General features: G+C 39.0%; 1 protein-coding gene across 8 annotated transcripts in view; it reads right to left on the reverse strand.

Moving 5' to 3' along the window:
* NLGN1 (neuroligin 1) overlaps window positions 1-26,776 on the reverse strand; it is a 376,858-nt gene that overhangs the window by 194,876 nt on the left and 155,206 nt on the right. For 6 of the 8 annotated variants that reach the window (XM_036389257.2, XM_036389258.2, XM_036389260.2 and 3 more), the window contains one exon: window positions 5,389-5,448. The exons of the other annotated variants lie outside the window; for them this stretch is intronic. In XM_036389257.2, coding sequence (XP_036245150.1) covers window positions 5,389-5,448 — 60 coding nt within the window. The remainder of the gene's footprint in view (window positions 1-5,388; window positions 5,449-26,776) is intronic. 8 annotated transcript variants of the gene reach the window in all.

The following is a 26,776-nucleotide window of genomic DNA, read 5'->3' on the forward strand; positions in this document are numbered from 1 at the left end:
TGTCAAACCAGGGGTTCATTCATGTGCACTCTCAAACCCTTAACTACCTTCACCTGAAAATTATTTGAGATCCTGATGGAGGACTATAGGAACGCTATCCTAGCATGAAAAAGGCCAAAGCTTTTACAGGTAAACATCTGGAGCAGATTCCCATTAGAGTAGGACCTCGATAGCCAGGTAAGCAGTCATTTTAAATTATTAAAGGATGATGGTTAGAGCTGCAAAAGCTGACAGACTCTTCATTGTACAAGCAATGCTTGGCAGTGCTGAAAGTAAAATGAAGCCTTAAAGAGGTACTTAAATTAAAGGTCTGTCAGAATTTTATCATGCGTGTTTTCAAGTATTAATAACATCACCACAAAAATTTGACACAATTTGAACAGTGTGTCTGTGTGTAAAGGGAAAATATAATCAGCACAATTTAATGTGCAAGTGGCACTGGAAGTTGTACTCTGGAGAGGAAATCAGGGAGCTAACATGGATGGGTGACAGGGGGAACAGGAATCATGATTTTGGCCATGTGCATCAGTCAACAACCACCCAAAGGGGTCAGACCTGTGCTCCCCCAGCCTGGCTGGCTCTCACTGAAGGCTGTAATCAAGGCTGGAGCATTTGGCTGCTTTGCAGGGCAGACGAATGTGTTCTGCTGTTTGCTGATCTCCCAAGTCCAAAAACATGTGACCAGTGCCACACAGAGAGAGTGCTGCTCCTCCTCTTTCTTACCATGACAGCTGAAGGCAGATGAAATGCCAAACTTGGCATCCCAGAGTATTTTAGTAGCAATGGAGTGAATAGGGGGCTGTGGAGAGCATCAACTCTGCAATGTGCTCCTTCACAGCAATGGCACTGCAGGCTGTCAAGCATAAGAGGGGATCTGTAGACAAATCCTGCATCATTAGCAACTTGAAATTTGAGTCGTTTTTTGGCTTTTTTGATTTAAAACATGCTCTGGACCAAGAACTTCCTTCTGTCAACGAAGTCCAATAGCCCATACAAGACAGAGCACCAGACTAAATTATCAGAATCATCACAGTTACAGCCTGTGAGCAAACAGCAGCATCTGCTCCTAATCTGCCTCCTTTTCCACAGGAGAAATTGAAAGGGAGGAGGGAAGAGCAGAAGCATCTATCAACTGCAGTGCAGACCCCACTTGTGAGGCATGTGCTCTCAGCAACAGACTGGTGTCTGCCTTCCTCAGACTCAGCATCTGCACTCTTCCTTCCTAAAAATGGAATAGCAGCATTCCTGTGTTGCAGGGGGATGCTGTGAGGCTGAATGCATTAAAAACTGAGAGATGCTCAAGCAGCTCTGGGGACTAAATAAGGATTTAAGATTTACAGGTTGATGTGCCAGGCAAGGTGTGTATGATAGAGCAGTGGATGAAAATTCATTTGTGAGCAATCCTTCATGGATATTTCATACAACACTCACTACTTAGAAGTCCAGCTCTGATCCCAGAGTACATTGGCTGGTTAATGGTTTGTGTTGCCATATGTTAGGTCATGCTTAGGATTTTAGTGGATAAGAGCTAAGGGTGCATAAGAGTCACTGATTTTTGCTATATATTAAATTTTTTGCCAAATTAAATTATTACCTGGCCAAAATTAAGGCTAAGACAGCAATAAGATTAAAATATTTTACTTTTTAAAACTAAGCCTTGTTTCCAGACTGGGGAATGTAGACTTTCTGTAACTGCTGAGCAATTTGAAGGTAAATCTTGCATCTACACTAGATATTGCATTCCTGCAGGTCAGCAAATGGGCAAATCCAGCACTGCTATAAAAAGGGAAAGCCCCAGTGCTCACTGGTTGCAGATGCTTTTGCCACTTTTGTTTTTGGTGCCTGCTCAAGTTGTTCAATGTTTAGTGAAAACAGGTTAGCAATAGAAGTGTAGGGAATGAAAGGGTTAAACAGAAAAAATAATGCATCCAAACTGGGGAAAAAAGGCATTTCTGTGATTTCTGACTTTTCACACTCATAGAATTTGAAAACACCTTCATTTTTTAAACAGCAAATTTGCAGATCATTAGCTGGTAATGTGCACTACTGCCTTTGGGTCTTTTGAAAACAAAAATGAAAAATGATCTAATTAAGCCTGGTCTACTGGTTGCAGCACATACCAGAGATCCAAGTTTGATTGCTGACTCCAGTGCCTGTGCTGGCAAGGTTTGGACCACAACACTGTGGTAGTGGCATGCAGCAGCTGATGGGAGTAGGATTATTGAACAGGGCTTTAAAGGGAAATCTTCTAATCAAGCTCAGATATTTGAGTGGCACAAGAAAAAATGCTCTCCAAACGTTTGCTACAAGGAGCTGCCATGGAAGATCTTTCTTCAGAAAGATGTAATACAATAAATAACATGAGATCTCTAGAATTTTTGATGGAGAGACCATCCTGGGCATTTTAGAAATCAGCGGGCCTTGTTTATGTAACATGGACTCTATGGATATCTGATAGCAGTTGTTTTGCACCATGTACAGCCCATTCTCCCTAATGCTCCACTTTCATAATTTGTTCAGTTTAGCATTTATTTTATTTTTCTACAGCTATTTGAAGGATTTTACACTGCCTAAAATCTACCATACTAGAAAAAGTGAAGGCTTTGAAGGACAGCTTAGCAGAAAATTAGCCAGCTAAGGTGACCTTTTGCTTGGCCTCTCTCTTTCCTGCTACTCATACCCAAAGACATACGACTGGGTTTGTGAACTCTTCAGTTCTGCACATGCAACAGGTGCTGGAGTTTCACAAAAGAGCAGGTTCACAAAAATGCAGGAGTTCACAAAAATGCGGGACACCTGATCCTGCTCCTCCACTGGGAAAAGCATGGTCTCAGCAGAGAGGCCTTCTATCAACCCAGCAGACATCCCAGCAGTCTTGAGTGTCTAGTGATCATAAAAATTTAAATTTTCCCTGTCTCTCTGTGCCTCTCGGAAGCAGTAAAAGTCTAATTACCACCTGCACTCTTCTATTGGCACAGAAAGGAGAACAAAACTGTCACTTGTACGCCAGAGAAAATTAATCCCAGTCCTATAAATTACAGAGATTTATTAGTGTTGTAAATGTGCTCCTTCCCCTCTAGTTTGAGTGCTGTGTTCTCACAGCCCTTCTTCTCCCTCCTGCAATTGTCAGAGCAGGAGACAGGTTTTCCCTGACATGGACACTTGTTCTCAGCAGACTGAGATCCCTCCTCTCATCTGAGCCTACCTACTACAGCACTTGCTGACAGCGACCACTCTCTGCTGAATTTCAGTAAACTGAGGAGCCTCTTCTAAGCAGAGAAGGACTCCACAAACCTGATGTTGTTAACATCTGTCTTGGCAATTATACAGCAATTTAGGAGAGCTATTAAGGCCCACTGGGTGAATAGCCCAAATTTCAAATGGTTTCTTAAAACATATTGTTAAGACAGAGTCATTCTTGTAATGGCTAATTCACTATCCCAGATTTTTGAGATTTCATAAGAATGTCCCTTGCAACATTCTGGATTTGTCATGGATTTGTGTACAAATGTCCTGGCTTCATAAAGCCAGGAGGATCTGAATTGTTGTAATTAGCTCTGAATAGTGTGTGGCCTGATTTCAGCTAGGATAGGGTTAATTTGTGCACTCAGGGCGAGAATAATGTTGATATTCAGTGGTTGCTGAGCAGTGCTCACACTAAGGCAAGGATTTTTCAGCTCCTCACCCCCAGCAAATAAGCTGGGGGGGCATGAGAGGTGAGGAGGGGACAGAGCCAGGACAGCTGAGCCCAACAGGCCAAAGGGAAATTCCAGATATTCCATATCCTGTGGCCTCATGCTCAGCATGTCACCTGGGGGAAGCTGGCTGGGGGTCACTGCTCAGGAGCTGCTGAGCATCTAAGCCAGGGGCTGTGAGCAATTGCTCTGTGCACCACATGTTTGGCGTATCCTCATTGTTTTATCATGATTATTGCTATTATTTCATTTCATTTCTGTCCTATTAAACTGTCTTTATCTCAGTTAATAATTTTACTTTTATATTTCCTACCCCAATTCTCTCCCCCAGGGAGGAGTGACTGGCTCTTTGCTGTTTAGCTGCCTGCTGGCTTAAAACACCACAGGAGAGCTTTCAAAGGAGATTTCCAATTTATCAAAACCATCAAATCTTGCAAATTTTGGCCCAGCTGGTGGGCTTTCATTCGTATGCTTAACATACAGATCCAGTAGAGGATCATAAATCAGTCATAAAATGGTGACAAAATCTGCGTTCAACTATTGGCTAAGAAGTTAAATGCTCAAATTTGCCTTCCTTAATCTTTTCTGGAAAGACTCTGTGCTTCTAAGTTAAGTAGTTGATGTTATCGGTGATGAAAAATTTCTTAGTAAAGAGCCTTTCAGCCTACCTGTGAAGTTTCATCTGGCCAACTTCCCCCTGCCACCCCAAATATTAAGAGAGAAGCAAGCAGCAACTCTACCAGTCCCATATGGTAATTTGTTTCACTCATTGACCATAAACCATACAAAGTGTGTGTTTAAGATTCAGAACTCTGAAGCACATCTACCTGAAGGGATGAGACTGCTCAGGAAAAGAGCCCCTTGTTACCATTTTCATAGCCCTGAAAAAATATCAAATCTGCATAGCTTCATGATCAACAGACATAATTTATGAACAGAATAATATGCTTGACATTTCAAACTTTTGATTTTACTTGGTAATAGGGTTTTCTGAGGGTCAGCTCAAGTAGATCAGCATCTTTGTATGCTTGCAGAAAACAGAAGAGACAAGCTTTTTTAGTTTTAGCTTAGCTCCACAGAGCTTCACCAACAGGCAATGCTGCCTCCCTTCTGGAGGGAGGTGGGGTGGCCTTTAATATTAAATACTTTTCATTGCAGCCTAAATGCAGATGGGTTGGCATTTGGGGAAGTTCTGTTGCTTAAGAGACACTTTTAAAGAATGTTCTGATTTTTTTCCTTTTATAAACACAATATTTTCTATGTTTATCAAACTGAGATCAGTCAGTGAAAAAAAAAGAAACATCTTTGTACTTGGTGAAATACATAGGGTTAGAAAACATGCAAAAAGGTGTACAGAGAAACTTTAAAAGAGTGTTAGTTTAAATAGTATGGACAAAATTCAGTCAAAAGGTGGGATGCAACATATCAAAAGTCCATTTCAAGAAAACAAAAACCCTCCTTTTTAAATATTGTTACTGTTTTGTATCAAAACGTAGAACTTAACAACATTCTTTCTTTTAAAAAATTAAAAATATATATGTATAACAACAAGCAAGAAGACAAAACACATCAAAAATGGGAATTAAAAAAACAAAAAAACTCTTCAAAAGAAGACAAGAAGTCAAAAAAAGAGGGGAGAAAAAAGATTTTCAGGGATCCTTGTCATGCAAATCAGTTTGGCGGCAAAAAATACCTTCATCTTCAGCACCGTCATTATCACCTAAATCATCTGTCTGTTTCTTTGTAAGGGGACCTAGGATTAAGAACGGAGAAAATGGAGGAAAAAAGACAATTCAAGAATATACAAGACTGAGGAAAAAAAACAGTGAATATTAAATTCCCACGGACGTCTCAAGAAAAACATTTTCAGGGAGGGAAATCTTAGTTTATAACGACCCATTTTTCATTAAGTTTTTCAAACATTACAGCAAAACCTTCCCTCGGGGGTATGGCTATTAGAAACATCCAGCACAAGAAGCAGAGAGTGCCCAGTGCTTTATTGTTTTTAAATGAAGAATTAAAGCTTGTTTACTAAAAGCATACCCCGCCATAGACCGTAGTTATCCACTTCATTTAATTGTTTTTTCCTGTTGCTGTTATTAGGAATAGTGGAGACAAGAACTGCCAAATTACCTCTTGCACTTGATGCAATAAGGTGGTTAATAAAAGGCTTGACAGTTGGTTAAAACAATATTTTCTGTCAAATGCTAATTCACATTTCTAAATTCAACCATTTAAGCTCATGCTTTATAGAAAGATAAGCACAGGTTTAATTTTGGGGTTTTTTGACACATTCATCACATTCTCTTTTAAATAGAACTGCAGATATCCTTGAAACCTTTGACTACCTGCTGAGATATTTGCAAAGAAACATGAAAATCCATATGTAAACCAGAAACAAGAGTGAAATCCCAGACCAACTGAAGACAATGACTTTTGCCATTGATTTCAATGGGCCAGAGTTAGTTTCATGCAAAAAAGTTGTATTGAATTGAAATTTTAGCTTGGGCAAAGCACTCACATTCACAATTCCTTATCTCCATGAAAGGATGATGAGACAAAATTCCTTTATGCCCAACACCTGTATTATTAACAAGTATTTATAGATTTATCATGTTTTCCAATGGGAAAAACACCCACTCTTTTACTGAGAAATAAAAATATACAGCAGAAGGAAAGTCAAAGGCCATTCTGAAAATATTTCCATGTCATATATTTTACACACTTACGCACAAACAAAAGACAGTTGGAACTCAGCATTATCTTTCCTTTTTTTTTCTGAGCTCTCTCATTTCCATGACATTCTGTAATTTGCATGCGAAAAAGCAATCAGTAGAAACACAGGGCTAAGTAACAAAAAAAGAAAAAGCCAGCCAAGCACAGAGTAGAAAACAAGAACTTCCTCATGCATAAAATAGCAATAGACAAAAACAACAACAAAAAAAGAGATGAACAGTATGTGTTGATATTTGCAGTAGATGTAGGCAAGAGACATGCATTAAATCTATGCACTGTGGAGTATTAAAACATCTGTATTTAAAAAGCTCTCTGTTATTTTACAGGATATTAGTCATTCAGCATTAAACTTGTCTTTTATAGGCAAAATACCATGTACTTGAGTGATGCATTTTTAAAAAAAAAATCATAAAATGCTTTTACCAGGTGCATGGGTTTAAGAAACAGAAAAAAAAAACCATGAGGTACCATGAGACTTTAACTGTGAATGTAGGAACTGGTCTGTATTATTGAACGCCAAAGCTCAATACCTTAATTCCTGCATCAGTCAGAAGTATAGTTTTTAACTCATTCTAAATACAGAACACTAGAATTATACATCATAAAGAAAACACAAACATTTTTATGATCACACCTGTAACAATCACTCTCTTCAGTTGAAGGCCTTGGGGATGCAGGTTTTTCCTCCTACAAAGCCCGGGTATAATCTTTGCAATATTTGGTATCTGGATAGTGCCCTGATCCAAACACACACATTCAAATATCTCTCTGCCCAGCATTTTCATACCATACCAACTTTACTTCTAAAAGAATAAAAGCAGAAGAATAAAAACTCTACGCAAAGAATGACAATATTTTCATGATGGGTTTTCAGCATAGAGAACAGGAAGGGTTCATTTAAGAATGGTAAGAGCTGTGTACTTAAGAATGGAGATTCAGACACAGGCAAGAATATATGCATTTATACACACACACATTTTCTTAGTAGCTTCTTATATTTTGAATTTTAAAAGTCACCAAAAAGGTACAAAGTGGCATCTGGAAAGCTGAAAAACACACATTTCTCCAAACAACTTGCAGAGAGATGGGCAATTTATTTTCTAGATGAAACCAAGATTGTGTATGTTACATTTTTTTTAATAGCTGGCTTTTGGCAGGTATTTTGTGTAGATCATGGTTCCAGATCTCAACTTCAATTACAAAGTGCATCAACCATCTCAATGTAAAGGTCTGGTTTCATACCATTTCTGATTTTATAATATGGTAAAGAATGACTGGGGCTAGCTTTAAAAATGACCTGGATATTTATCATGTTTATGCAGTTCTGAAATTCTCTGAAAAACACTAAAAAAAAAAAAAAATCAGACCATCTTTTTTAAAATCAGAGAATTGTTAAGGTTGGAAAAGACCCTTAAGATCCAGCTCAGGCATTAACCCAGCACTGCCAAGGCAGCCACCAAGCCATGTCCCCAGGAGCCACAGTCACACATCTTTTAAATACCTCCAGGGATGGTGACTCAACCACTTCCCTGGGCAGCCTGTTCCAGTGCTTGACAATTCCTTTTTGCAAAGGGGCTGACCTATTTTTAAGCTGTCATAAATTAAACATGTTTTTTAATACAGCCAGAGCTCTGTTTCACAATCCAAGGGCTCTGCTCCCCACATCCCCCGAGCAGGAGGACTCATCCCTGTGGAGACACGTGGCAGAGCCACCAGGCACCACTCACAGTGCCTGGGAAACAGATGAGAGATTATTTCTCCCACAAGTTCACTCTGGCCTGCAAATATAATCTATTGCATCTTCAGAGAGGTTTTCTGCTCCCTGGAACTATAAATGCTCTGAGTCCAAGAAACCAAAGCAGAGTTTGGCCCTCATGTAGCAGGTGTGAACCTCCTCACATTTTATCTGAGCACAAAGAGGTGCTGCGAAGATTAATTTATATTTTTTTAATTGCTGGGCAATCCCTAAAAGAAGCATCAGCTCAAGACCCACTGTGCACAGGGCTGTCTAAAAGGGCAAAATCAAGGGGTTCAGCCTCTGGGAGGAGGCAGAGCCCTGTTATGATCTGTGCTGCCTGCTCCACGTTCAGAGGCTGCAGACACTTTCTGAAGTCATGAAAGTGGTATTAAGAGAAGCTCTGGATTAGAATTCCACCCCTTTCAGCAATAACTCTCATTCTAAAATCAGTGAGAAATGGCTTTTGCTTCTGATTCTCCAGATAACTGATTACTCTGACTAACAGCCTCGCGGTGTCTGGATGATCATAAAGAAAGATTGATGTTTTGAGTCCTCACACAGGAAAACACTCTGAAATCACAAGCAGATAAACAGAATAAAATCTTATGGCAAGAACCTACAAAATGTAGCAGCAATAGCCTTTTTAAGTAAAAATAAATCAGAACTAAAATTGCTTAGTAGGTGTATAATTTTTAGATATTTCCTGCAGCTTTCAATTAATATTCTACAGATAGCTTATGATTTTGTAAATTAAATGTATCCCCCAACTAGGTTTATTTCTTTAGCACTGACTTTTCATTCAATATATGATATTTTAGGGTTCTTCCATCATTTTAATATTCTTTTCAGGTAACAGAAACTAATTTTAAGAATATTGATACTAAGACACAATGGACTATGAGCCAGTGAAACAAAAAGGAATATTTTACAAAACTATAATTGCCAGAAGTCTTTTGTCCTCAGTTACTTTTCACTGTTGTTATACTCCAGCCTTCTCCTCACCTTTTGTGAAGGCCCAATTAATTTTACTTTTTGAGCATTTCACTTTCAAAAATGGGCATCCATTTAAAAAAAAAAAGGATTTTACTATGTTTCACAAGCCTTAAAACAGCTAATGCTGCCTTTCTATGCCAGCCTAAATTTTAGCTAAAGTTTATGTAATAAATATTAAATATCAACAAAGTAATCAGGTACCATAACTAATGGAGGAAAAAGAGGATACTAAAGCCTCTAAAATGCTGATGCAAAGATGATTTACTTATCAAAAGGCTCTCTAAGGTTTAGTCTCATTTTGGTGCATACCCATAACTCTCATTAATGCTAATGGGAAATTAGACCCCTAAGTCACTTTAAAAAGGGGGGAAAGTGATTACTGCATTTTATGTTTCCTAAAGGCAAGGAACAGTCTTGCTACTAAAGCTGAAGAAACTTTGTGTGCAGGAGGCACTCCCAACGAAGCCTATACTCGCTTAATTTAAAAATAGTTCTTGCATTATTTAAATTATTATTCAAATATTTATTCTGTTTGTATTGCAATCAATGCTGAGGCACTAACATGATGCATTTTTAGATCTTGATGGTGATTTGTAAATGCCTTTCCTCCGCTCAAAGTAAGAGAAATAACACACCTCCTGTCCAGTTAGCTCAAGAGTAATTACGCTCTCAGAAATAATTAAATCCAGCCATATTAATTCTGGTTTTTATCATTCCCTTTGATGAAGGACTAAGGTACTTTAGCTCCCAAATACGTTAAAGCTGATTATAAATTCTCTCTTTATGGGCTTGATTCGGCAGAAATTATCCGTGGCCTTTCGGGCCGCGGGAGTGCGGGAGGCAGGGAAGCTCTGGATGTCGTTAGCTCTTTGGCCTGGGAAAGCTATTCATCATCAAACAGAGTCATGCTGCAAGTTGACACCATTTTGTAAAACAACAGTGCAAATCCTCTAAACTTAATAAATCAGGGCTGATGTATACAGCCATTGTTCGGGCCAAAATGTTCTCCTGCAGTAATGAGGAAAGTGGGGAAGAAAAAAGGACCTTTTACATCAGGTTAAGTAGGCTCCATGGATCCAGTAATTTAGAAATCACCATAGCAATGATTATTCTTTGAGGTAAGGTGTCTCTGCTGGATGGAAACGGGGAGAGACAAGACTGAGGCTGACTGCTGAAAATGATACTTGTAGAAAAATTCACCAGGTGGGTTGGGACACCGTGGAATGTGATATTACACATTTATTTTCAAACTTATCTGAGCGCCCCCAACCAGCTACTGCTATTTCTTCTTCATTAGCCCATTTCCTAATTAAGCACTGAAAATCAGTGAAGTGAAATTACCTCATCTTTTTAGACTCTACCTTGGTTCCAAATATAAAATAATCAATTCTTTGTTGTTTCTACCATCATTTTTGTCCAATAGATTCTCCAACTAAATAAACCCACAAACTTGTATTGAATTATCACTGTCTAGCAGATGAGGCACAATAACATGTTGCACCTATATCCAGTTTTTAATTTCAAAGAAATTAATGACAGGTTATAATTAACAATCTTCACACCTCAACATTTTCTGTGAAGAAAAATCAAATTTGTATATGTTGAGATTGAAATACAACTCTATCTACATATGCATATATGTAATGGCAGAAGAGAAAGTTACAGCACAATAGTTATCTGATGAATAATTTTATGAAGTCATCTTCTTTCACTTGAAAATTAGAAAGCTCTCAGCAAAAATAAAAGAACTAGGGTTCCTTAGAGAAGATAAATTGGGGAGGTACAAAAGGCAGCTGGGTCTAAGAAACACTTAAATGAAAAAAATCTCCTTCTTTTGTTGTGCTTTGCTGCAACAGACAAAACAATCTTTCTATTTCTTTTTTATTTTCCTTTTTACTGTCCTGATTTCATCACACACTCACTGCTTTCCCTGTTATTCGCACACCCCTCCAACTCATTAAATTCCTTTTATTTCCATATTGCACTTATTTGTAATATTCATACTTATCAGCAGGGCAAAGCCCTGGCCGACTTTGCTTTTTGATAGCAACATTTGCATTCATGTTTTAACAACAAATGATGGCACAAACCTCAGTAGTTTCACATCTCACTACCTGATTTGTGATGACAATCAAGCTCTGTAATTAGAGCTGCAAGTAACTCAAATTTGCATCTGCAAGTGAGTGACAGGTACAAATTGAACCCACAAAAGGGTTGCCAACTTTCTTTGAAAATTTACATGTATAAATGCTTTGTCACTAAAGAAGCTATTCTGACACTTCAAGACTAACTCCTGCTGTGCCTTTTATAACAGCATATTGCTGAAGTGTCACACAGAAAGAATATCTAATCCCAAACCTTTTTATTCACAAGATTAATCACACTGGCTGGATCTTGATTTCCCTTAAATCTGAAGGAGTTTCATTACTGCATGCTAGATATGTGTGAATTTAAATAAGATTAGAATCTGGGAACATAGGGAGAGTTTCACTTCTGCTTCCTGTTTTAGATGCAGCCTAAAATTCTCTGTATTCTCAGAGGCTCAGGCACTTTATGTTCACATGTCCTGAGAACAGGCCCTTGGTAAATCCCATTCCCTTCAAGATAGGTCACTCCATAAATCCAGTTCCATTTCCAGGGGGCTTTGGTTCCATGATGTGCCTTGCATGGCACCATGCAGCGTCCCAGGGAAAGCAGGATAAGTGCAGGTGGGTGGGTGAGGTGTCCCCACCCACACAGGGGACAAGGCCAGCCCTGGGGAAACCCTGGGTGATCCTGCCAGGCTTGGGGTGAACACACAGCTCAGGTACAGGGTGCATCTAGCCCCAGTGAGAATTCTATGGAAGATTTCTAGGACAGGAGACTATTCCATGGAAGAGCCAAAACCCTGGGAGTTATTCTACACATCCTAATTTCTGAGACACTCCAGCTTTCGCTCTAGCCAGTAGAAAAAAATGCCACAGAGGGGAAACAGGTGGGACATTTATTCACTTTTTTTATCCCAGTGGAAGTGAGGAATGGAGCAGACACTCAGGATAAAGGAGTGGGTGTCCCACCCACCAGAACTAGACATGAGAAAAGGAATGTTTCAAAGGGACCAAGACTCTGCTGGCCTAGGTTGGCACAGAGAAGCAAAGCCCATGCCTTTGGCCAGGAACAGTGCAGCTGGAGTGCTCCAGAGCTGAGGGATGGGTGGGTGAGAGCCATGGAAAATGGAAGTTGCAAGCTGTTATATTGGCATTTTTAACACCAGCATTTACTACTTCAGTGCCGCCTCACATGCTTATGTCACAAGTTCACACAGATTTCCCCATTTTGTTTGCATTAATAATTCATGTTGTTTTACAGACACTCCTACTCAGGGTGACACACTGCTGTAAGGAATTGGATGCAGCATTGCATGGCTGTGCCACCACCTGGGCTTTGAGACCATGAATCAGTTCTCCCTCTCTACAGGTAATGACTACAATCCAGACCTAATGAAGACTTATGGACATGCTTAACTTTAAGCCTCTGAGTAAGTTTTCTGAAGTCAACAGGCTAAATCCAATAATATTAAGATAGATTCACTACCATTAACAGAACTGCTCAATTTGCATCTGGGCCAGGAGGTCAGCTCAGGAGTAAAAGATAAACAGACAGGAGCATCCCAAATTTCTAACTTCCCTCAGTTATTCTGTGGATAAATCTAATCAACAAATAGAATTTCAATCTCTTGAACACACTACCAAAGCTCTGCAATGAAATTAAACTGTCTTTTTATAAATGCATTGCTTCTTAGTCTGTGTACATACAAATAAAATTCCGCATTCATTTTCCACAGCTCTCATAATCAAATTGCTTCCTAATTTTAAAGAAGATATGAACTTGTTTTAGACTACAAGCTGATAAAAATTGATCCTATTTAGTTCATGCAATAGAGCTAAAGATCTTTAATTTTAAGATCCAAATTTTTGGTTCCCAAAGGAAGATTTATAACTGCCATCAACATATCAATATTAATCTTCACTTTCTCTTGAAGATCTCTCTAGCATTGTTGTAATAATTGCAAGTCAGGATGCAGTGAGTGCATCCTTTATATAAGGCCATACAAAGACACAGCTGAAAAAAATACCATCAATTTAGGTGAACTGGTAAGGTTTGTTCTATTTTTTTCTGCTTTTGGGGGGAATTTGTGTTATCTTGATTCAGATGCGTAAGGCAGGTATAAGCTACATTATGAAAAATATATAAAATAAAAAAATTATACAAAATAAATATATACTTATATACAAAAATAACATTAAAATATTATTTCACTCTTATTTCATTGCTGCCCTTCTGTTCTCAGCCCAAAACAACAACTGGATAAATAAATTTTCTAATCTTGTCCCCAAATCTCTCTGTGCAAAGAAAAGATCCCAGAACAGCAGTCTCGACAGGTGAGATCCCTTTGAGATTCCTGCACAAGTAATTTCCTTTTCTAGGGACAGCCCTGGCTGCTGGAAAAACCTTTTTCCTCACTAATTCTGCTAACTGCCAGGGCTGGTGTTGCAGCAGCTCCATGGGTTTGTTTATGGCACAGCTGAGCACACAGTCCAGCTCTCCTAAGGCCCAGCTTCAAACACCCAAATAGCAGAGCAAAATTGGTCTTCATGTAACCATGTAATTGAACATTGCAGGGAAAATGAAGTTAATTGTGCATAATGTTTTCATATAGAGTTTGGAATGAAAAAAGTTCCCCCACCCCTCTTCCCAATGCAATGTCATGTGGTTTCAAGGCACATGCTTGGAGCTCTGTGTAACTCACTGCAACCTGGGCAGCGTTTTACAATCTTGAAACTCACACTCCTGCAACCACAGACATCAGGGATGATATGCAAGTCTCATTTTCTCCATTTTCTGATTGAGCCACAATCAGTAAAAGGAATCCAGCTACCTCACAGAGCTGGGTTTCTTCAGAAAAGTGGAAAAGGGGAGAAGAAACTTGTCTTGTACAGCTGACTGTAATCCATGTCTGTCCTCACAAATGCTCAGCAGACAGAGGGGCCGGGAGTTCAGAGGTAAAGCTCTTACTGATCACCCTTTCAATGCCCTTGTGCTGGCTCTGAATCACTGCATTTCTTGCCTCATTTTGAGTAGCATAAAGAGAATCTGATTCTATAGCAAGAAACCACAGTGGAGGTCGTGTATTCTGAGTCATTCCCGGCAGGTTAAACTGGGCAGAACTGCACCCTCTGTTATCAAATGCCAAGGCTTGTCTCCAGCAGGGGCCAGAACTTGCCAGCCTAATGCTGATGCTGGTACCTAAGTGACAGGGCTGTTCCTTGTTGGTCTCCTGTGATCTCAAGGGCAGAAATAGCACTTCTGATATATTTCCTATATTTGCATGTGCAGTCATGTCCAAATGCTTTGAAAAACATTCACCCAACACAGTTTCTTCCTGAAAGGTGGAGGTGGAGGATTTCCTTTTAGTTATATATGGCTACATAGATATATGTGTACACACATTGACAAGCAGGCTTTCCTATGTGCTTTTTTAACACAGAGTTTTCTTCCTACACTTTTGAAGCTCTGAGCAACACTGGAACAGAAATACATTAAAGAAATTAATACTATGCTAATAACCTGGTATTCAGAACCACAGTCTTTCCATTAACTTAGATCTTAGAAAGAATATAAGATACTTTAAGTCAAATGTTTCTCTGCTATTTGATGCTTTCAAAGCATCCTTTGAGGCCATTTATTTGGACTGTGGTCACCAGCTTTTAGAAACATAATTATATCTGCTCTCATTACCACACCTTTTGACAGAATCAAAGTGCATTGCTCTGAGAAATGGCGATGGGAGAGCTGAGGGGACAGCATTTATGTAAAAGGCTGTCAGAAGGAAAGTGCCTGGCCCCACTTATCTTCTCATATTTACATTCTGTATTTTTAGAAGAGCATAATTTTAGGCAGGAGATCTCAAAACATCTCAGCAATGAAGCAGTCACAAAACCAGAACAGCACAGCCAGCACTTGAAGATTAGCAGGATCAAATACTTGTCATAAGAAAAATCATTTTCATTTTGACATGTTTTCAGTGTTAGCACAGTACCTGTTTTGAAAGTACAGTTGACTTGCTCTGCATGTTATATTAAGGATTCCCAAAAGAATAGAAAAAATAAGTCCTTACACTGAATGGAGCATGAAAGGAAATCAGCACATCACTTCTAATCCAGCAGAACTCCAGACAGGCAGTGATACTTGGGACCAGGTTTACTGGGTTTTATTTACACAGTTCCTGTCGACTCCTATATGGACAGAAGGCTCCAAACCCTTCTGGTAGAAACTTTGCCTTCATGCTTCATGTTTAATAATTGAGTATCTTAACACAGAAGCTGGTGAATAGAAAATGATCATCAAAATGAAACAGATCTAAAAAATGTCAAGTCTAGAAGTACAATATATTATTTACAAAAAGCATAGCAAATTTAAAAGCAAAATGTCAGAGTAGCCCTTGCTTCCATTTTCACAACAGCCACTTAGGTGAGAGCTGACAGGTTTGGGACAATATGACATTTCTAATTCTTTATCTACTGACAATAACCCTGCTCTCTGGAGGAAAGCAACAAAATGCAGAGCAGATAAAGGCATAACATTTCTCAGCATTGGACAAAAGGTACTCTCACTTCTGCTTTTGTTTATTTTCCTTCTGGAAGTCAGCTTGCTTAGGATCACAGTAGGGGCACAGTTACCAGGAGTTTCACACTAACTAGTGGGGTAAAATATACTTTTGCCTAACAAATATTGATAAATTAAATAAAAAGTATGCACTACTAAATTACAACGAGAGTCTAAGGTTTCATGCATGGGTTCTTTTGGTAACAAAATCACTAGCTAAATTAAACAGGGCATTTTGCAAGGACTACACACACAGCAGTTACTTTATAACCACTTGAACCCTTTATTGAGTTAATTGTCAACTCCTTAATTGTTAAGGTTGGTTTCTTTAGACTGGCCAATAGCATCTTCTATTTAGAATATAAAAAAAAATCTGTGAGGAATATTTTTGCGACTTTTTGAGCAAACAGTCTTTATGATCCTTTCCCAAGTCAACCAGAGTCAGTGAATAAAATATCAGAGTATCCAAGCTCCATCCTGCAGGGCACAATGAATGCCTACAGCAAGCACAGCCAGCTCCTGGCATAGGACTGGACTTTAGACTCTCAAACTACCAAAACCACTGAGGGCAGTGAAGATTATTCCTGTAACAGACAGTGCTGGCCTGTTCCTGTGGGGCAGCAAAGATTGTTGGGTCCATAAGCAAAAGCAATCTTGATTCTCATTTTCACTTCCACAGCAGTAATCAGTAATTTCCATAGTAGGAGGCAGAATTTAAAATGTACAGTTTTCCTGTACAATTAGTTAGTTTGTTAGCATTGTGGATTCAATAATGTTTGGCAGTGTTAGACAGATTCATTCCAGCTCTTTAGCTAAGGGATTATTAACTGAACTGTAAATGCAGGGTATTTAATGTAGACAAATGGGAACAATCCAATTAACTTCAATTGTTTCTGAGAGCTTTTAACTCATGCCTTCAGAGATATACATGCACTGAGAGTATATTAACATTGTGATTTAAATGTAGGAGAAAGTTTTAGAAATATATGTAGGCATAGATGGCTTCTACATATTTTTGTTAAAGTGAGAATTAAAAAAATAATTCTTTCTCCTGGGATTTTCTGTGCACAGTTTATATATATGTGCTGGAAGAAGACTAGATGCAGACAGAATATTTAAAATCAAAATAAAAGGGACCTTTTACTGACATCAGCTCCCCAAAAATAAATAATAAACTGTGTTTACTTGTCTTTTATTGGTGAAACCTGGTTTCCTGGAAAATACACCAGCCAGCATTACTGATCAATAATATTCAGTAAGTCTCTTTGTGTTGAAAGGTTTGTAGAACAGACAAAGACTTTTGTCTGCTTCTCCATGGTTTGTGGAAATGGACAAACATGAATGAAATGGTCCATTTAAGAGAAGAAATTTAATAGTTTTGTATTGTCAGAAAGCGTGAAAAATCAGAGTTGTTTTATATTTCAATGTAAAGCAATAAACCAACTTTGCAATTATCGCTGTTAGTAAATGAAAAGCATTTTTACATGAAGTCACGATTCACTGTGGGTTGGGATGAGGTTCCAGTGCTTGTCTGCTGAGCTGGGCCATGTCCTCAGCTTGGACCTGCTCTCACAGGAGTTTCAGGGCTCTTCCTTGGCCACTCTCCTTCCCCATTCACTTCACCCTCTGACTCCATCCCAACCCACTGCACGACACCACTGTAAGAGCAGCTTTGGCAGATCTCCAGCTGGCTCTGGATCCCAGCCAGCTGCAACCCTTCCTTGCAAGAGGCTGACTCCCAAAACCCGATGTGTGACTGACATCAGTGCAAATCCCACCTGAGCTGCCCTCCTCTACTCTGAAAAACACACACAGAACTCAAAATTCCACCAATGGTTGTATCTGTTAAGAGCTGAGACAAACACCACAAGAACCGGCTTACAACTACTCAAAGAACCTAATAAATGCTGCAATGAAATACATCATTCTCAGCAGTGTCACTGCATCCTCTGTTTTCTAAGGTGCCTTCCCTTGGGCCTTCCACTGCAAACACTGATGAGCCATGAAATAATGAAATTTATGTCACAATGTGAGCAGAAAGCACTGGCCCCTCATTAGCACTACTGTGACACACCCAAACTATAAACTCTAAATGTAGCTCCCACATGTGAGCTAAATAAGCAAGGACCATGTAGATAAGAGATTTTAGCAAGCACAGACTTTATAGAAAATACAGCCCACATCACTGCAGATTCCTCCAATTTCATTTCTTGCCACAATCAATTCTACAGCTCCATAAAATTAGTTAATTCATTGTTATTTTTTTCAGTGGAGCTCATTTCATGCATACAGGATGGACTGAATATAAGCTCTCATTAAAATGAGTGCATTGTGCAGCATCACACCTATATAATAGTCTGATATTCTATTGTTTTGAGCAATTAGTGCACGTCATTGAAAGCACAGATGGGTGATTCAAATCAGTGTGTGTCATATGCAAAATTCACAGAACATTTAAAGTCTTCCAACTAGTTGCGTCTGTCATATCTATTATGTCAAATATTAAACTGCAGTGTCTATTTTGGGTTTCAAGCTTGAAATAAAGATCCTCCTCTCCCATCATCCTTCAAAGTAAAAATAACATTACCTGTGAAGGGAAAACAAAATATCTAGAAACCTATATCACTTTGGCAGCAAGAGGTTACATTTACATCTGTCTTGTTACACCCACTTGCTCAGGCCAAGATAACCTGTCCTTTTATATCCCCCTAATAAAATTTCTCACTTGAAAAAATGTTCCAATTTCATTTTGCTAAAAATTTTCCCCAAAGTTTCATTTCAACTTTGAATTTTAATTTTCTTAAGAAGAAAATGATATATTTAATGGACCACAGCTGTCTGGAAAGTACATATTTGATAGGCATACAGTACTAATTTGGAAAATGAGTGTGATTTACTTGATGAGTCACAATGAATGTCTGTAAATACGTATCCAAGTTTCTTACTAGACTAGTAAGCTGTATAACATAGAAATCACTCTTAAAAAACAAATATCTTCCCAGAAGAATGGATGCCAACATTAACAGCTCCATCTTCCTCACTGCTTTCACGATTTTGGTTGGTGAAGCACAGAAACAAGATGTCCTCTAAGGGGGCAAATATTCAATGTAACAGATTTTCCCAATTCAACATTTTTTTAGACCATAAAAGCCGTGGCATGGCACTAGGCAGGCCCTGCTGCAGACAAAACAGCAGCTCCAATAAACCAGGCTCTGAGGGATGGGAATGGCTCAGGCATCCTACAGCACATGTCTGCTCTCTCTCCTCTGGGTCCTGCAAACCTGGGTTTACCTGGTTTTGTGTAAGGAGGAAACATGGGGGGCAGGCAGCGTGGGCAGAATAAGGAGGGGAAAAGGGCGCGGATGTGGCTGTATCTGCTCGTGACAGAATCACAGCAATAATTAGGGTGGAAAAGACCCCTGAGACGGTCGAGTCCAACCTTTGACCAAACATGGCACTGGATCCATGGTCCTGTCAGGCCATGGCACTGAATCCATGCCCAGTCTTTCCTTAAACACCTCCAGGGATGGTGACTCACCACCTCCCTGGGCAGTCCATTTCCTTCTCCAAAGAAATTCCTCCTCGTGTCCATCCTGACCAGGCAGTGAACAACACAGATTGCTTAAATCACTGCTTGGTACAAGTCAATGAGGTTTCCCTCTCAAATCATTGTGAGTAAAATTGTGCAGAACAATTCTGGCAGAATCAAAAACCTTTGGATTTCCTTGCTTTCAGTACAAGGCAGGAAAATGAGGGCACTTTGCATCAAGTCATCCTCCATCTAACAAAGACATTTGAATAATTATCGCAGCACGTCGCCAGAAATACAATGTTTCAAACTCAAATCTGAAAACATATCTATTGATAGCATTAATTTAAGATAATCAGGTGACTAATTGGGTGACTAATAGTGCTAATGAATAGAAAAAGAAGTTGAGATTGTAATCAGAGGCAAATCTCAGCTCCTAAAATGGTACTAGGCAGAAGAACATTATGCCATAATGATCACGTACTTGCTTATTTGCTAATATAGAAGTCTGAACTGTTGAAAATTAAGAGAAAGTATGTTTTATTACCATCATAAGCCATCAAGCTGTTTTAAAACTTGATTTTTTTGTCTTCAATTTATAAAGAAAACAAACTTTTCAAAACAGTACAACTCAGGCTCAAAGGAGGCATTTCTTTGAGCAGTTTCTCATAGAAAGTAAAATAAGGAAATGAAAATCACCTCATGTACCTAAGGCAGGTTGTACAGATGGGAAATCAAGGCTACAGTAATAGTGTGGCAAAACATTTAAGACATAAGCATTTGAGCAGCTTTAAATACACAAGTAACTCCTGAGAGCATCATTGACTTCATCCTGCTTACATGAACAGGATCTTCTGAAAACACTTCAGAGAAGACAATTCAGAGAAGCCTTAAAATGTACTTTGAGGAAAAGGAGAGAAAGGTATAACCTGTAGAGAGTTGCCAGCTGATTCCTTTTAATTATTTTACCAATGCTGGTGCTTTTCAATTAGGTTAATAATTATGCATTATGGTGCCTAAAGCTCTGTGTAGACCTCTCTAAAAGATAAATGTAAAGTTGTAAAATTATACCTTAACCACACTTTTTTTCTTAAATACTTTGCAGAGGCAGAGATTAAGCCACTGCATAGCAGCAGAATCCTAGGCAACCTAGAAAAAAAATTCCAAAAGAGCTAATTAAACTTTAGGACGTGCTATCAAAAGCAAGTTAATATTTCAAGCCATATAAAATCATTTCCCCTTTCTTCTTTCTGTGGTCTGATAGCATAGTAAACTCTTCAAGTGGGCAAATGCATGAGGATAATATCACCATTACTTTTAATGTATGAAAAATTCCCACACCTACTGATACTTAAGTTAGTCAAAGGTTAATTAGCATCTGTGAAAGGAAAACTGCAGTTACTCCAGCAACTTTTGAAATATGATCCTTTTAGAAAAATAAAAAAAACCCATGAAAAGCACACTTGGATGAATATTAGGAATGTGCTACAAGATTATTTACTTGCTACCAACAGTGATTGACATGATGAAGAAGAATCACAGAAATTTTGTGTCTAGTGCTAAATCTGACACTCAGCCCATGCCCTGAAACCCTGGAGTTGCATTTACAACTCCAGATGCATTTTAGTAATCCATGACGCCCTGATTATGTAAAATGCCCCCAAACAAATATAAATACAGTCTTTTCTAAAAATGAAAAAGGCAGAAAGCCAGTACAAGGCCACATTACAAAAACAAGTTGCAGTTATGCCCTACTTTACAAGGCTAAGTGGAAATCACGTGGCTCATAAGCCTTTGGTAGCCTTTTGTAAAAGGATGAATTCCTGTTTTGCTGTGTTTTCTGAAGCACACCCCACAGTCCTAGGTCAATATTTTGCTATTAAAAAATAAGTAGTTCGCACAGCACTCAGATGTCTGAGATCATTGCAGACATATCACAGGCACTTAAGCATATATTAAAAGCATTTCTCAGAAGCTGTTGCAGCATATTATTTTTGGGAGAGTTAAAGGGTAAGAGAAACTTTAGATGTAGGTTTCCTTTGGCTTTGGAGGATGAAAGGGATTAACAGAGGTCACAAGAGGAGGATGGAAGAAGAAACGGAAATAAGAGTACTACTGGATGTGGCTTATCCTTTCCCTAGGCAGTGGTTAGAGGTGTCTGCAAGAGGAAAAGGGATTGACCACTTGCTGCCTGCTCCCAACAGTTCTTCCAGCAGCAGGATGAGCACGGTCAAAATGGGATTTTCCTGGTCTCTTTGTTAAGAGTAAGACTAAGGCTGGATGTCCTTTATACAGAATTTGGTTTAGTGTAAAACTCCCAGCTCCTCGAGGCAAAGAGTTCCTGGAGCAGCCGAGCAGGACTCGTGCTCCTTGTTTTATTAGGGGATTTGGAATAAAGCTGAGGAATGTACATCAGGCAGCTTTATGCTGTTTCTTTGCAGGGAGCAAATTTTAAAAAGAAGATTGCCAGTATTCCTTGAGATTTCTGCACTTAAAGCTGAACTGGATTTTAACAATTCAAGTTATTATAGACAAAGCGGTTCTGTGATTCTACAACAAGTGAAAAAAACGAAAGCAAAACAAGGAATTCACTGCCTGCTTGCCTTGGCAGGAGGTGTTCAGCCATCTTCAGGAAACCCCAGCTCTGTCAGGTGGAATGGTGACTTAGAAAGACAAACAAGAATTCTGTTCCAGTGTCCCAACCACCCATATAAGCCCCATTGGACTGGAAAACCCTCCACTGCTACCATAGATCTTTGTACAAATAATGGCAGGAAGTCATGCAAGCTGCACTGTTCTTCTGCAGCAAAGCAAAAGAGAAAATTCCACATTTGAAAGAAGAGAACCCATTACCCCATGAATATTTGATAGAGTCTGTTAACACAGTGAACACAGAATTGCAATAAACAACTTACTTTTCAAATTCTGCATTTAACTCCACTGGGGATTGAAAGCCTTCTCCTAAAAATATCGAGCTATGCCCTTTGCAAGTCATTATTTTGAATTTTGCATTAAAAAGTTGTCAAAAATGTTGCTGTAATTAATGCCTTGTTATTAAGTCTACACACAATATCAAAGTTATAGAACAAGACCCTCTATATGCATTTCGAAAAAGCAGTGTGGTACCATGCATGTTGTAGGAGAAAAGGAAATCTAACACTACCTGGCAGGCCCCTGGGCCTGATAAGTGCATATGAAGCAGCACTGGGAGTAATGTGGCTGTTTCTGACTATCAGATTTTAGGCAGCACAATGCAAAGATTCCAAGTGTGCAACAGATGGCACCAGAAATGAGTCAGGTTCTGTGAATTGCAAGACGTGATACAACCATGCTAAAATTAATTTTTAGAGTTCAGAAAACAGGAAACTGAACAGATATGTAAGAGAAATGAGAAAATAAACATGTATGCCAGTAAACTGCTTGAGATTACCCAGAACATACTGGCATCACATGATATAAGTGGAACAGCAGGAGGGAAATATATCCAAGTACTGAACCTAGGCTTAACACAAGGTGACTTAAGCATAATTCTCCCTGAGTGGTCAGAAACAGAAGCTTTGGGTAGCATTTAAAGGCTGAGCAGGGGGAAATAAAGTCAAAGATTCAAGTACTGTGCAAATTTAATACTAAATGCAATGTATGGGGTTATATAGACTCAGGGACTTCTGAGATCTGAGCTAGAACCATAGGAGGAATTTTCAGAGGCCCAGAAGTGAGTTTTGCACTCTTGTTTTCCCTGCCTTTTGAGCTTCAATTCTTTTCTGGCTTCAACATTTCTTGTATTTATTACTGTTCTTACAGCACTCCTGTGTGTGTGAGTATATCTTAGAAATGAATGACTTTACAACACAACTCACCTCTGAGGTACCAATGTTTTTGCATTTCCATCTGGAGAATGGAAAATAGGTGAGTGATGAAATGGTTTGCTTGAGGCCACATAAAAGTGTGGCAGAAGTGGTTTAAAAATTTCTCACATCACTGTGCATTCCTCTTCACCAAGCTTGAACACATTCTGAGCACTGAAAAGTGAGATCATTATACCCACCATCTGTCTGATTTGCAAAAAACCCCCAAACCTTAAGAAGGTTAATGCTATGCTGTTTATTTGTGCACCATTTTGAAAAAAAAAAAAAAAAATGTGTTGAGGTCATCAGTGACCAGTTTGAAATAGTTTTGTTTCTGGGAAAAGTGTTCAACATCTTTTTCTCTATCCTCCTGCACCAAAATATTACAGCAGTGTTATTACGCAGTATATTTTTTCTTATTCTTGTTTTTGCTAAGTCCTTTCTTCTAAGAAACACCAGTGAATACATTTCTTTTCAGTCATACAGTAAGCTTTGACATTTTCTGTATGTTTTTGGTGACCTTGGGAAAAGTAACTTCATGATTAACCAAGAAATACAAGACAGACCTCAGAAAGAAACAATAGTCTAAATGCTTTCTCACAAAGCCTCATAATTAAGCCTCTTTATTATAAAAAATCTCAGTGCAAACTAAGTTTTTTCACATTCACTGGAAGTGGATGCCTTTTATCTTTTTTTCCCTGCTGTTAATTGCTTTCTTCATTTGTGTGGCTTAAATTCTATTAATCTTTTGACAACAGAAATATTCTAAGTTACTCTAAGTATTATTTTTTCTACTTCCCAAATGGAAAATTATGAACATTTATGGAAAGGTAAACATCCAGCTGCTACTTGTACTGCTTCATCTCCCTTCAGACAACACAACAGTGCCTTCCCACTTGGTTTTAGTGACAGACATCAGCACAGACTCCCCTTACTCTGTGTCAATAGATCAGTCGCTGCACAGCCCTCCACAGGTAACATCTGCTGCTGTGCATTGGGCGCACACCAGAGCGCTGCTCCTCCCTGAGCAACCTGGGCTGGTGGAAGGTGACCTTCAAGGTCCCTTCCAGCTCAAAATATTTTAATATTCTCTGACTAAATACAGTCAATACTCTGCTGGGAGCTGCAGGTTCTTTGGCCAAGAGGAAGCAGAGGATGGCTCTGCCATGGATGAGCCTTCCCCTGGGGACAGCATCACGGTCACACGTGTGCTGCTCTTTTATCTGTGCTCTCACGTGTCAGCTCTAGGATTTAATTTTGAGAAACCTGTGGAGCATCTAGAAAGCATATCTCCAGCTTAATATATCTGCTAAACTGACAAAAAAAGTCTCTGTAGAAAACAGAACTGCCTGAGCAAACCTAGACCTGCACCTGTGTCTAAAAGCAAAAGTGGGACAGGTCATACTGCAAAAGGGAAGACTTCTCTACTGCTCAGACTTGGCCTCAGTCTCCCACGCTTTGGTCCTGGAAAAATCCCTCTGTTAGCACCTATACACTTTTGGTAACATCTAGGATAAAAGAGCTTTTGGGGTTTCCTTTCCTGCTAACTGGCTGAAATGTATTTTACAGGGCTTGCTGAGAAAAAGCTACTGTAATGTTTTTGATTATCTATGTGTCACTACAATAGGAAGAAAAATAAAGCAAAACCTCCAGCTTTTCTGACAATTGTGTGTTAAAAGGGATACATTAAAAAATAAATTAATATATCCCCTTTATTTCCCATATCCTATAAAGGCAAGACAAACTTCTGCTACAGGCTCTAATAAGGAACCAAGGACAGTAATTTCAAATTCTATATTCCTCCCTCTCCTTCTCTTTCCACTTGAACCTTTCCAAATGTCTGTCAGTGTCTTTACAACCATTTTAAATTTTAAAGCATTTTTAAGCTTCTCTATTTGCTTTCAATTACATTTTACTATGTCAATAGAATATCCTTTTACCTATATTTCCATGCCCCAGTCCCACATCAATCCGAATCTCACCACACTTATGATTCTGGTTCTGCATTTTGCAATTTCCTGCCCCCTTAGGGAAATCTCAGTGGCTAATCTCTGTGTGCTGCGGCCTCTTTTGAAGTCCCATCCTAAGCAGTGTTACACTACCCTTGCCAGAGTACATGAGAGTATTGTTTGCTCAGCTCCCTGAAAGGGTAAGCACAGACAGATAAGGAAAGGAATCAAGATATTGGGAATTAAATCCAGGTCTTTATCATTACAGTTCAGAACACTTTATCCTGGCAATTGACGATTAACTTTCAATTCATCATTATAGTTGGTAAATCATCTTCAAACAAAACTTCCCTGCGGGGATCCCAAAGTTGTATGGTCATTTCCTTTTCTTTTTTAATCTTATCCTTTAAGCAGATTTTCAAAGTCCTTTCCAAGGTTCTAGGAAAGTTATATCTACGCCTTGCATCTTACAAGTGCTTTTATATGTCACTGTAAAGTATATCTATTTTAAGGAATAAATGTTTGTTCTTTTAACTCCATCAAACCTACTTCTATTTTCTTGTGACTCCTGGTGATTCATAGCATGGTTACAATGGATTTTTAATATCTTTGTCAGTAAGGGAGAGCTGAAGCTCTCATAGAATACAAAATGTTAATGGGTCAGTAATACTTGTCACCCAAAAAAATAAAACAGTGTAACTGTAAATTCCTACTCCTTTTTATTTATTCCCCTGTCACTCTATCGAGCTTATAAAAGTCAATTACAATATAGGTGTTCCTAAACCAGCAAAAATCAAACCTGGCTCTATATTTATCCAGTCCATCATGATTAAGGGATTTTTCCTTACTGCTGTGTTAAGGAAGGATCTTGCCTGGTTGTTCTCTGGAACCAATTTCCCATCTAGACAGCAAAAGTCCTCACTCAGGTGTGGGGTAATGACAGCATTGCTGTTGATCCTTTTAGGGACAGTCCAACACCACAGTGCTGTTTACAGTAGAACAGTAATCCATGTGATTTGCACTGAGACATGCTAAACCTCTCAGGTTAAAAATAATCTCTCACAGCTATTCAGCATTTCTCCATGGTCCCCAAAAGACAAATTTCCTTGTGCTTCTCTGACAAAGCAGAGTGGATGATCTCAGCCCAGAGGGTCACCATGGACTGTGGAGGTGACACCTGACATCCTGTGGACCCAAACAAGTGCTGCAGCACCAGCACAGAGAAGCAGAACCTGTCCAAGGGTGGCTTCTCAATGCAGCTGCCAGAGCAGAAATTTGTTTAAAGGTCGATCACTGAAACCATCTCCTGTTCAAAAGACTCTTCTTCCAAGGTAGATCAGATTTCCAGGGTAAACAAATGGATGCTGTTTCCCTGCTGAAACAAAGAGTGTCTAAATGCCAGCTGGCTTGTGAGATTAGAGACCTCAAAGCTCCCTTTTCAACTGCAAAAATCACAATGTGGTGCCATGTAACACTTTGCAACTGCACAGAGATGTGTCCAAGGCAGATATTTGAGACTATCAGAGAAACAATGCAACTTTTGTACCCATTCCATCAGCTGGTTGTCCAGAATAGAAATACTTCACTTGCAATTACTGTGGCTGGAGATTCAGGTTCATGACACAGATTTTACTAAAGAAATGGTT

This window comes from Molothrus ater, chromosome 10, assembly GCF_012460135.2.
Source record: "Molothrus ater isolate BHLD 08-10-18 breed brown headed cowbird chromosome 10, BPBGC_Mater_1.1, whole genome shotgun sequence".
In the NCBI taxonomy this organism is placed as follows: domain Eukaryota; kingdom Metazoa; phylum Chordata; class Aves; order Passeriformes; family Icteridae; genus Molothrus; species Molothrus ater.